Source organism: Embiotoca jacksoni, unplaced genomic scaffold, assembly GCF_022577435.1.
Source record: "Embiotoca jacksoni isolate LCO1_2020_lvr unplaced genomic scaffold, fEmbJac1.0.p SCAF_53, whole genome shotgun sequence".
NCBI lineage: Eukaryota > Metazoa > Chordata > Actinopteri > Embiotocidae > Embiotoca > Embiotoca jacksoni.
Window position 1 is genome coordinate 351,454 of NW_027185407.1, and position 13,782 is coordinate 365,235.

Below are 13,782 nucleotides of genomic sequence, written 5' to 3' on the forward strand. Positions count from 1 at the left end.
AATGTTCCCCATCATAATTTGCAGGAGATGAGGGGACATCTTCAAACAGTTTTATCTGAATCAACCACTATTATTTATACCGTATATGATGCTGTCATTGATTAACAGAGGAATCACTCTGCTTCTAATCTCCTGCATTAAATATCAAATTTAAAACAGCATTAAAACTGATAGATTTCCTGTTGATCTCCCCAACGTGAACACATGAAGGGACAGTGGACAGTGATGATGAGGACATAATAACACACACACACACACACACACACACACACACACACACACAGACAGGATGGATAGAATTATTAGGTGGCAGTGGTGCATGCTGGGCCGTGTGTCTGTGTGTGTCATCAGAAGATGGATGAGGACCCGAACAGACTTCCTCTGAACTCTTTATGTGACCAGAATGGAGCAGCGCTGCGCTCTGATTGGTTCACTTTCTTCACACATATTGTTCAGATTTGAGATAAAACAGCCTGAACTGAATGTTTCAAGAAGTCGGCTGCAGCAGAGTTTCACACACAGTATCTGAACCTCATTCTAATATAAGAAAATATAAAATATTAATATCTGAGGTTTGAATCATCATTACTGAAAAAAATTATAATAAAAATGGATCCTATAAAATGACCCCTATCAGTGGTTTGATGAAATATGATCCAGGACAGCCGATTTAAATCAAACTACCACAATAAGTTAGAAAGTAAACAATAAAGGAGTGAAGCTGAAATGAGACGGGTCTCAGGTGCAGAGGACAAAATGAATCAGCTGGAGTCATGAGATGATCTCTTCTACATCCAAATATCAGAAATAACCTGAGACTGGAGGAAGAGGAGGGAAGACATGTGATGGATGTTTGGATTCATATCCATCATGTAAAACCATCAATCCATCACATGAAGAGATAGAAGACACTGAGGGTCTGATTTATTAAGATCTCAAATAACGGTACTAAATTGCGTGTTCCTTCCAAAAGTTTGCAAATTGTTCTCGAACCTGTTTTGCGGGTGATTTACTGAGTAATTGCGTCACTGATATCAGGTGCAAATCGCTGCATTTGAATGAGGGTTTGTGTGTTAAAGTGATTCCAGCAAAGGAAAACAGAGCGACCGCAAAAGGAAAAAGGAAATCTGATCCCATTGAAATTAAGAAATATAAATATAACAAGAACAAAATGCTTTATAGGAGATTATCAGCAAGAAAGTCAATAATATAGGAAAAACAAAAAGGAGAAAAAAAGTCTTCAAAATAAAATGTGGGTAAATAAAAGAGGAGGACGGTGGATGAGATCCTCTAACAGACAGAGATCAGCAGGTCCAGATCTTTCTGTGATGAGCAGCTGATGTTTCATTGAGTTCCTGGAGGTCTCGTGAACCTGATGAAGCTACCTGTGAATTCTGCAGGACTCATTCAGGATGTGACAGCTCACCTGAACAACAGGACTGGAGGGAGATCCAAGCAGAGATACGCTGGAACCACCCAGAGGCAGCAAAATGCTGAGTCGGAAGAAGTTCTGACTTTGCTGGTATTTTGTGGCTCCTCCTTGTTGTTGGCTGTCAATCATCTTTCTGTTCATTCAATAACTCAGAAATATCATCTCTGGACAAACGAACTGTCTGAAAAATGTTTCCCTCTGTCATTTCATAAATGTTTAACGGGTGTAAAACCTCGTTCTCTACGTATTCTCTGGTTTCCTGCGTCTCCTTCACAATAAGAGCAGCCGTCTCTCCTGATGTTCATCTGATTAAAACCTTCAGTCGTACTAAAATACACAATAATCACTTCTCCAGTTTCTACTTCCAGGTTCAGTAAATATCGTTGCGGGTGATACATTTTTCTATTTGCATGTTTCCTCCCAGTATTTTACACCTTCAGGGAGAAACGTCCAATATTACATAAGATGGAGGAAAACATGCAGAATGGACAACGTGTGTTAAATTGTACATTTGAAAGATGCAATCATCGCTGCACGTCGTTGGTAAATCTGATGGATATTTTTTGGGGGTGGTGTTGAGTTTACACACACAGACCTTCAGTAAATCAGACCCTGAGAGTGATGACCAAAAAGCCGCTGCTGCTTGAAAGAGACCGAACATGGATTCATTGCTTTGTGTGGAAATACACTGCAGAGTCAACTCACTCACTTTAAAACATCGGCAGTCGCTGCAGGAGCTTTTTGTGATTGTTTTGATCAATTTTTTTTTATTTTGTTGCAGTTTTCAGTGATTTTTTTTTTTTTGGCGGTGAGAATGCAGGAATTAGAAAAAAGTAAAGGAAAACAAATTGTGATTTTTTTTTTCTTTTTTATAAAAGTTAATCAGTCATTTTGTTCCCAGCAGTTATTTATCCATGTAAAGTTAAACCTCTATTTTATATGCACTCCAAAAATATAAATTCAAAGCTTTTGTTTATCTTTTTTTTTCTTTCTAATTTGTTAAAATCAGTGTTAGTGAGTTCTTCACCTTCATGACGTCCATCCACCTGACAGGTGCAGCTCATCCAGATGCTCATTAAACAGCAGCAACTCTGAAATGTGCAGAATTTTAACAAATTCATCAACAAAATTTCCCTTTCTTTTTGTATTTTGATCCAGCAAAATACAGCATGCCACAGGTGCACCAGGTGAGTCGGGTCAGGATGTTATCTGGAGGACCGAGCTGTGAACTGTGTTTATGAAAATATGAAAACTTTAAAGGTCAGAATTAGGTTGAGACATTTAATAATGAGGGTTAAGATTAGAATTACTGCACGTCGTCTGTGGAGGTCTAAACAAATACACAAAGACAGCACGTGTGTGTGTGTATGTGTGTGTGTGTGTGTGTGTGTGTGTGTGTGTGTGTGCGCGTGTGTGCGTGTGCGTGTGTGTGTGTTTCCCTGTCGGGTGGCGTCCACCAGCACCAACGCTCTGATTAACCGTGAATCACGTCTGCAGTTTAAATCCAAAAAATAAAATTAGCATGTACACAAGAGGAAAATACGGAGCTCAGAGGAAGTTTAATTAGACGGACCACAGTCCTCCTCTCCATCACTGACTCCCTCCGCTGCTGCAGGATGAAGGAACTAGTGAAGCAGCAGGTGAACACAGGTTACCACTTTAAACAAACACATTCATCACCATTTATTCACATTTACTGATGCACACAGTGTATGTTGGTCATTTGTTCTGAGTATAAACATTTGATGATCGTAAAGTTCATAGTGTGTTTAGTATGAAGAGGGAACAAGAAACAGAGATTTAAAAGAGTGATTGATTGAGAATAAGGTGTCAAATCATCATCAGATGGAGTTGAAAAATACAAAAAATGGTTCTGATCCAGAAGTGTCTTCAGCTGCAATACCAGCAAGTGCCACTAGAGGTCGGCTCCAAAAAGCCTCCGGCTCCATAGACTCCCATTCAACTTCTCTCATCAAATCCAAAGTGAATAAAATGTGTCCATCAGTTATCTCGGTGTTGTTAGCTAAAGTCACTCCTTCTTATTAGTTTTCTGGAGGTCCATCTGAAAATAATCCCTCATTCATTAGAAAAGAAGATTCAAGAAGACCTGTTTTTGGGGGCGTGTCTGTTTGATTGACAGGCCTGTGGTGCAGTCAGGTTACAGCTATCGGTGGGCGGGACGTAGTATCGTCAGGTTTCCGATCAGATCGGTCAGATCCACCTCTGGCTCCTCCCCCAGCTCGTCCAAATATGGTCACTTCCTGCTCCAAACCACTCCGAACTAACAAGATGGTGACGGACAGAATCTGAACTGGAGGATTCATAACGTTCACAAACCAAAGATGACATCACTGATGGTTGATGACATCACTGATGGATGAAGATTGATATTCACGATGTGTACAACCAATTCTTTATGAAAAAGATAACAAACCTTTTAGTTCGATAACACTGATGGGAGATTGATGACTGTTTCTTGGTTCGTGGTCATGACATCTGGATTTAATTCCTCCATTGTGTCTCCAACAGATCTCTGAGAACCTGGGGAAGATGTACAGTGAAATGATCTTCGTCCACGGCTTCGTCCACTGCGACCCTCACCCCGGCAACGTGCTGGTCCGAAAGAGTCCTCGCACCCAGAAGACGGAGATCGTCCTGCTGGACCACGGCCTGTATCAGGTGGGACGACTCCAGAAACTCCTCCTCATATTGAGCTCCATTTTTCATGCTGCTGGTTGAGACCTTGAGTAAACAGGAACAACACGGACATCACACACACACACACACACACACACACACACACACACACACACACTCACACACACTCACTCACACACACACACTCACACACACACACACACACACACACACACACACACACACACACACACACACACACACACACACACACTTCTTATTAGAGCTGCAGCCCGATAAAAGCTTTTTGATAAACAACTCATTTGATGTTGTTCTTCGCAGAGTGCAGCGTCCTGCGTCTGAATGCAGCGTGGCCTTAATCACACAGGCGCACGTGTACACTCTCATGTTCCACACACACACACACACACACACACACACACACACACACACACACACACACACACAAACGGTTCCCTTGGACTTCCATAATGGCACCAATTTATTCCTAATGACTTCTGATTTCAGCTGCCATTTTGGACTAGAATATTAATCCAGTTGTTACACACACACACACACACACACGCACACACACACACACACGCACACACGCACACACACACACACACATTTGTCTCCAGGGCGATTACCAGGAGGGAGCTACACGCTGTGCATGTGTGTAGCGTGTTGTAGTCTGGAGATGACAGACGGCTCTGAGCTGTTTCTAAAAGAATAAATGTGAAGATTTGATTTTTGTTTTCATGTAAAACAGTTCAATGTTTGCAGAGGAAATGTTTACATCTGATTATTATTTTAACACATTTTATTAAGGTTGATTAAATAATGATAGCAGATAGTTGATGACAAAGAACGAATGAAAATGCAGAATTTAAATAGTTCAATAAATATCTCCTCAGAGAGAAGACGTAGACTAAAAGACTTAAAGCCGTTAAATTCTTGGTAATATTGTGAGCGCGTCACCTGATGAGGACAGAAAAAGAAACTTCATAAATGTTCAGTTTTCCCACTTGTTGTTAAAATGAGAACATTGACGGCTGTGAAAACACTTCTTTTCTGCATTTATTTTGAATTTATTAAGAACAAAATTACAAATAATATCTGGTCCAGCTAGCCTCCTCTAGGATTGTAAGTGCGTGACTATCCGTGGTGTTACGGTACGGGTGCTCGGAGCGACCAAAAAGGACCAAAAGAGACCCGACTTCACCAAACGGGTCATTTAATAGAAATATAACAAGTAGAAACTACATTATACTACTTATTAGATGAAACTCAGTTCTAATTCTATTTTCCCATTGAGGAGGTGGAGGGATATTTGTAGTGATGAGCAGGATGTGATGTTTTCCTCCTTTTTGCCTTATTGTGAGCAGCATCGAGCTGCAGCGTGTTCAGACACGATGACATACGTGATCCCGGCGTGACGTCATGTCAGGAATGTTAGTCTTCCTCAGTCTTCATCACAAGTTTGGTGGGGTGGAGGTCAGGTGACTGCTCCACTGGGCAGGAGTCCCGTCTTTAAAACACATGAAAATAAAAGGCAAACCAAAGACACATAAACAACCCGTCCTCTGCTCCCTGCAGGTCCTGCAGCCGGACTTCCGGTTGGACTACTGCCGTCTGTGGCAGGCTCTGATCCGAGGACACATGGCCGGCGTGGAGCGCTACAGCCGCAGGCTGGGAGCCGGAGACCTCTTCCCTCTGTTCACCTGCATGCTGACCGCCCGGTCCTGGACCGCCGTGAACGCAGGGATCAGCTCGGTACCGGTCACCAACTCTGAGGTAGGATCACCTCTCTCTCACACACACACACACACACACACACACTCACTCACTCACACACACACACACACTCACACACACACACACACACACACACTCACACACACACTCACACTCACACACACTCACACACACACTCACACACACTCACACACACACACACACACACACACACACACACACACTCACACACACACACACACACACACTCACACACACACACACACACACACACACACACACACTCACACACACACACACACACACTCTCACACACACTCACACACACACACACACACACACACTCACTCACTCACACACACACACACACACTCACACACACACTCACACACACTCACACACACACACACACACACACACACACACACACACACACACACACACACACACACACACACACACACACACACAAACACACACACTCACACACTCACACTCACACACACACACACACACTCACACACACACACACACACACACACACACACACACACTCACACACACACACACACACACACACACACACACACACACACACACACACTCACACACACACACATACAGCTCTGACACATTGTTATTGTCCTGAACTCTAAACCGTGTGTCTCCAAACATGAAAACGAGGTGACGCCATCCTGCACAGCTCCTCAGTCAGAGTTTCCAGCTCCTGCTGTGGAAGGAAATGAATAAAACGACTCTTTATGATCAGAGTTTGAAGCCTTCGGTGCAGGAAATGTGTGCAGGGACCAACAGGAAGTGGGCGTGGCTGGTCGGTGGAGATCTTGGCACCGGAGGGACTTCAGTGGACTCCATCTTTGAGTCCAAAAACACAGAAGCGTGAGGAACCCCACAGAGTCTGTTTGAGAGGGAGGACGGGTGGAGGACGGAGGGAGGGTGGGTGGAGGACGGAAGGAGGACGGAGGGAGGGTGGGTGGAGGACGGAAGGAGGACGGAGGGAGGGTGGGTGGAGGACGGAAGGAGGACGGAGAGAGGACGGGTGGAGGACGCAGCAGCTTCACATCATCTCATCAAGACTTCTGAATCCTGTTGGACGTGTCGTGAGACGAGTTCATGTTCTATTACATCAGATGTTAACAGAAAGGTTGATATTTTCCTGATCATTGATTTCCAGAGTCCTCCAGTTGAAAGCTGGTCGTCTCTTCAGGTGTTCTACGAGTCCATCTGCTCTCCACACATTTATTTATAATTCTCTTACGCAACATTTGGAAGCAGAAGTCCGAGCCAACGGTCTGCTGCAGCGAGACGCCTCCTCACGAGACCGACGCTTCGCCCAGGAAAGGAAATAATAAACAGTTCACAGAAATAACAATAAAAACAAGTTCATGATATTTTTGTGTCTGAGGGAGACCGGCAGTGTTACTGACCTGTTAGATATCTGCGTAATGTTTAAATATTACACATTAAAATGAGGAAACAACATTTAAACTGCATACAGGATGTTCAATCAGCTGACTGTAGGAAGACTAATAACTTCATTCAGGGTCTTTTAATTCTTTATGACAAGTTTCATTTTCAAATACTTTTATATTTCATGTGTTAAACTTTATAATCACCAAGGAAATATGAATTTAATAGAAAAGAACACTCATGTTGGAGAAACAATATCATTTTGCCAAAATCATATTATCAGTGTGGAGCCTGAACTTCAATTTGACATTTAAAAACTTACCAGAAGTATAAAAACGGTTCAGTTCACGGAGATATTTTATTTTTGTCCCTCTTTCCAAACTATATTTTGGCCATACATTGATTTCATGCTCTGCGTTGCTTCTCCTGATATCCTGCCTGCGAGGCGTTCAGGTAACATGGTAAACTGTAGCGTCTACTGATGATCTGCGTGTGATGCGTTTAGGGGACATCTGTAAATTATAAGTGCAGAAAACAAGCTAGTTTTTCTCTCCGCATGCAGTTCGATCACACACAACTGAATTATCAACCTCATGGAGACTGTTGTAAATTAAAATATTGCTGTTGGAGGATTGAATTATTTACTTTTTATTATTTGCAGCTACATGTTGGTAAATGATGTTCCTCAGCTGATAAAGGCTTTAAATTACAGAACAAACAGCACATTTGGTCGTTTGACGCGGAGGACTGACTGGTGTAAAGTTTCTGTTGATGGATGTGACTCCCTGCTGAGTTTTCCTGGAACAGCTGCTGGTCTGTGAACGCAGCAGTTTTGGAGGTTTGACTGAAGCTTCAGCAGCGATGCAGCGGTTGTTCCTGACTGTCATGGTGACTTGTTTCAGAAGCACTGAGTGGAGAGAGATGTTAGGAACCAGAAGGGTGAAGTTAGTGGAGTCGGGAGGATTTTATATCTCATCTCTGAGATCCTTCAGGAAGAGTTTGCTTTGCTTTGAGCAGCAGGCGGCAACTTCTTGCAGCCACGAGGTCAGAGATGCTATCAGGTTGGAAATGAATTATTCAGATGTGCAGAAGTTGAGTTTTCTGACAGCAGAGGAAACTCAGCGAGCCTGAGGCTGCACGCTGCAGCGGTGAGGAGCTACAAGGATTCACCTGGATGATGTGTTCAAGGTCTGCTGGCTTCACAGACACCGGAACACGCAGCTTCGGCTCGACGCCGCACAGCATCATAAAAACAGGATGTAGAAGGACCTGATCGGACTTCAGCTTATTGATTTATTATTGTTTGTTTTCATGCATTCCTCAACACAAACCTTCCAGTGTGAATGTGTTGAAGGTTATTCTTCCCTCTTCAACCCACCTGTTGATGCTGGAACATCAACCGCCTGCTCCTCCTCGTCTTCTCCTTCCCGCTCATGTCTCCTCTGTACTCTTTTTTTTTGTCTCCAGTCTTATTCATGTCTGGTTTTAAAGTCCTGCTCCTAACAAACCACGGTGCATTCCATTAGTGTTAATGCAATCACACGCATGCAGCGAATGTTGAGTGCTTTTAGAGCGCAGCTTCCTTTCACATGCAGGAATATTTTATCTTTTTAATGAAGCCTTCTCTCCCAAACACTGAAAAGAAAGTAATTAGTCCAAAATATAAGCAGCTGCTGGAACGACAGGTTCACTATATTTTGTTATATTCTTCTGTTTAAATTCAAACTGAACTCTTCCTCATGTTTATTTGCTGTCTTGATAAATTCAATTGAATGTATATTTCCATCAGGACAGCATTAAGTCCTCTTCACCGCTCTGCTGCTCTCTTTGGAAAAGAATCATTCTCCTTCTAATTGTTTTTATTTATTTATGTTAAACTACATTTAATAATTCTCCAGTTTTCTCTCTTTCCCAGTGCATGCTGGGAAGTCTGCTAATGTGCTCGTCCTTTTTGCTTAGAAACTCAATTCAACTCATTTCATGTTAAAATCTTTAGATCAGTTGAACACGTGTTTAAAAGTCATAAAAATAATTTTACAAAATTAGTATAAAGACTGCAGACTGTTTTTTGACCCTCACATGACCAGCTGCTGATTTTCGGGCAGATTTCACTACCTTCACTTTTAAGCTCATATCTTGGTCATTATAGTTTCTATCGATTCACGCTGTGTCTTGTTTTTGTCAGAACAGTCTCAGCTATCTAAATCTTCCATCATTTTATTTGATAATACTTTCAGATTTTATATATTAGTGTTTATATAAAAGAAAAATGTTTGTCTGATACAATTGTGATGTTTTTACATGTATGTCACCAGATGATGCTGTCAGTAGAGATGTGTTTTCATAGTTGTGTCGAGGAGATTGTCTAGAATCTGGAAATATCTGAACCATGTTTGTAGGACACTGTATGACTCAGCAGTTTGAGAAACTAGTGCTGAGTGCCTGAAGGAGACAAGTGTCATAGTTTATCATTCAGTTACATCTGGAACATATTTTGACCACAACTTTTGTGAGATTGTTATGGTGGATTCTTTCTGCATCGCTTCGTAACACAGACGAGACTCTGACACTGTTGGAGAGCTCAAGTCGTTGAGTTTCATCGGATTCGTGCTGCATCCCTCGGTGGTGAAAACTATCTGAGCTGTTTAACCCAGAAGAAGAGGTGAACATTTGGCTTCTGAAGGTGATTCAGAGCAATTAGAGCGATTACATACAAAGTCGATGCAAAGACATCCCGTTTCTGAGTGAAGCAAAACCTCCAAACTGACGAGTCGGCGTGTTTGTTGTGTACAGTTCATGCTGCCTGCATCCAGCTGCTCTTCTCTGCTGAGGACAGACAGCATTGATAAGAGCTCATCATGCAGTCGCTGCTGGCATCCTTCCTCTCTGTCTCTCCCTGTTTTCTGTCTGCGGTATGAAATCAGCTGTGCGACTCTCCAACCCGCCGCCGAGAGAAAGAGAAATCACCAGCGCAGATTCCACCTCCCCCAAATGAATTCTCTTTGCCTTTTGCACGGCTTATTATCGCGCCACTCGCAATACAATATGTCCTTATTGAAGCTTTCAGATGCAAATGAGAGCTCTGTCACCTTCTCTGTGTCCTGCTGACAGCTGTGAGGCCGGCTACCCAACCTCCTATAATTACTACTAATTGTTATTCCCCAAGCAGGACTGAGCCGAGCCCTGCAGAACACCCAGCGCTCCCTCGTTTGGACCGGAGAGGGGTTGGGGGGGGGGGGGGGGGGGGGGGGGGGGGGTTATGTCTTTAAGCCTGGTAACTGTTGGTTTGGATTTTTTTACGTAAATAAAGAGGAAATAGAGACGTGTGAAGGACCTCATTACGTTTGAAGAGAAATGCTAACGGAGGAAGTGGTGTCACAGTGAAGTAGTCAGCAGTCAGAGCTAATTCAGAAGTACCACAATAGATAGTAGCTTATTGACTCCATTCGAAAAGCATTAACTTCTTTCTAGAAATGCTAAGTCCGTTTTTGGGCCTTCTGGACATTATTGCCTAATTATTAATAATAATAATAAACCTCTCTGGTGTCAGGACGTCTTCTGCGGTTTCCACAATTTATTAAACAACGTCTGTTAATCAGACGACATCTGGTCACGATCTTTCTATTTTTGTAGAGAAATGACATGTTTGTGGCTTTTATCCGATCTACTAGAGGATACCGTGTCGGTGGTGTGCTTTCCCTCAACTCTGCATGAAAAGTGCACACGTGTGAAAGTGACGTGGATTTTAGTCAGGAGATCTTTTCATGGCCAAGTAGTTCCTCATACCGTCACAGATGCTGGCTTTAGAACTGAGCTGATAACAAGCTGGATGGTCCCTCTCCTCTTTAACCTGGAGGATGCAGCGTCCATGATTTCCAAACAGAATCTCAGATTGTGATCCATCAGACCTCAGGACAGTTGTCCACTTCACCTCAGTCCATCTTCAATGATCTCGGTCCAGAGAAGGCGGCGGTGTTTCTGGATCATGTTTCTATCTGGTTTCTTCTTTGGAGAGTTTTAACATCATTTGTGGACGCAGCGATGAACTGTGTTAACAGATGATGGTTTTCACAAGTGTTCCTGAGCCCATGCAGTGATTTCCACTCCAGAATAGTGTCTGTGGTTCATTTTTAATTAAATATGGGTCTACATGGCTGGCAAATCATCATATTCTGTTTTTATTGACATTTTTCACGACATTTATCCCAACTTTGTCTGAAACATTGTTGTTCTGCAGATCTTTTTTTTGTTTGGCTTTCTGTGAATATTGTCTCAGTTAGTTCGTCACACTTTGACCAGAAGGGAGCTTTTAATGCGCATTTCAATGAAATCCAATTAGAATATGGCCTCTACAAAGTCAGAATAACAGCTCATCTGTTCTCTGTGCGAATAGGTGATGTTATAAGTGTGTAGATATCATTTCTCTGTTCATCATCCAGTCCAGCCCCGGTGGGACTTGGTAGTGTGTGTGTGTGTGTGTGTGTGTGTGTGTGTGTGTGTGTGTGTGTGTGTGTGTGTGTGTGTGTGTGGGTAATGTAGTTGAGTCAGATGTTTGTTTGTTTGCTCGCATCACTTCCTGTTGGCTGCAGACGGAGACGGACGGACAGACAGAGTTTATCTGTGTCACAGTGTTGACTCGTTGTCTGTCCCTCGCTCTGCCCGTCAAATCTCTGTTGATGTGGACTGACAGCTCTGACACTACTGCTGTCACACACACACACACACACACACACACACACACACACACACACACACACACACACAGACACACGCACACACACACACACACACACACACACACACACACACACACACAGACACACACAGACACACACACACACACACACACACACACACACACACACACACACACACACACACACAGGCCACAGAGATACACACACAGGAGTTCAGGATTATTGAATTATTGAATATTTATTCATATAAACACCTGAGAATAAAATATGTGCAGCCACGTGTGAAGAAAAAGTTTTTAGAAATATTAGACCTCCTCTGTCTCCGTTCAGTGAAGGTCTTTGGTCTCGATGTGAACGTCCTCCTTGATCTCTGTCTGTCTGTCCACTTACACCTGTTTGACACATACTGTATCTGCAGCTTTGATTATTTTACCCAGAAATCAAAGTTTTTTTGGTGTCCAGTGTTTGACACATGATAAACACACGGGTTCTTCTCCCAGCAGCAGCATGGTGCTACTTAGTGAACCGTAAAAACAAAATGCAGCCATGTTCATTTCCTTTACTTTGACCAAAAACACTTCGGTCGTTTCTGCTCCTCTAACTTTCACCTCGTGGTTTTCTTTCCGAGAAAGACTTTTTGAAGCTCTGTTATCTTCTAGTTGAGCTGGAAATCGATTTTTGGGGACGTCATATTTGTTGTGGAAATGCAACAATTTCCTTTAAATCTTGTGCTTATTAATTTGATACTTTCTATCGTTTCATGCTGAATCTTTTTCTTTTAAGACACAGTGATGACAGATTATTCTGACAGTGTCCAGCTGTAGAAATGTTTATTTTTATTCAGTTTTAATGTGAGCTGTGGATGAAATATATCCAACACGTCTGATCTTTATCAGCTGTTTGTTTCTTGAAGGAGTTTTAGATGATATAGAAGGTGTTTGTGTGTCCTGGTTGTTCAGTTCTCTCCTGACGCTGCTGACTGACGGAGGGTTTGTAATCCTGCCGTCCACTTTGTTCCATGACTAACTCTGTAATTTAGGCCCGTTGATGTGCAGCAGGGAAACGGCCTTTGAAGTGGAGCAGAGAAAGACACTGAAGCTCGCATGGCGACTCGAGCCGCCGTCTCCGACATCAAAGAGAACAAATAGAGTTCATCGTCTCTCTCTCCCTTCATCACTTCTGTTTTTTTTACACTCTGTCCTTTACGTCTTTATATGTGTTGAAAACTCATTTTCCGACTCCCGTCCTTCCCCAGATATTGTTGTTTACTTCTTCTCCTGTTTTCCTTCCTTGTCCTGTGAAGACGTAGAACCGCCGAGGTCTGTGCCTCCAGGATGTCTCACATGTCCATAATCAGAGACAGCATGTCTTCTTGTCTGTCCCCCTGCAGGACGTAGAGATCCGGACCAACGCCGGTCTGTACCTGCCTCAGATCAGCGAGCTGCTGAACCGAGTTCCCCGACAGATGCTGCTGCTGCTGAAGACCAACGACCTGCTGAGGGGCATCGAGACCACCTTACAGACCCGAGCCGCGTCCTCGTCCTTCATCAACATGTCCCGCTGCTGCATCCGGGCCTTGGCCAGGTCAGAACCACTCCTCTCTTTCTACTTCAGTTTAAACCTAGTGAGATGTTTTATTTTATTCTAAAGGGAATATTCAGTGTAAGAACAGTTCTCCAGTGTGAGGAAGTATTTTCTCCACTAGTTGACTCTGAAACAGAAGTGAAGTCACCTGTATGTCTCTCTGAATTCACACCACAGCGACAGTTATGTTAGATATGTTGTATCTTCACACGGCTGCTCCTCTTCCAGCTGACATGGACCGTTCAC

At 43.1% G+C, this 13,782-nt stretch overlaps 1 protein-coding gene across 2 annotated transcripts in view; it reads left to right on the plus strand.

Annotated features, from left to right (window-relative positions):
• Positions 1-13,782, plus strand: part of adck1 (aarF domain containing kinase 1) — a 48,673-nt gene that overhangs the window by 29,977 nt on the left and 4,914 nt on the right. For both annotated transcript variants that reach the window (XM_069172465.1, XM_069172463.1), the window contains 3 exons: positions 3,962-4,111; positions 5,669-5,866; positions 13,343-13,536. In XM_069172465.1, coding sequence (XP_069028566.1) covers positions 3,962-4,111; positions 5,669-5,866; positions 13,343-13,536 — 542 coding nt within the window. The remainder of the gene's footprint in view (positions 1-3,961; positions 4,112-5,668; positions 5,867-13,342; positions 13,537-13,782) is intronic.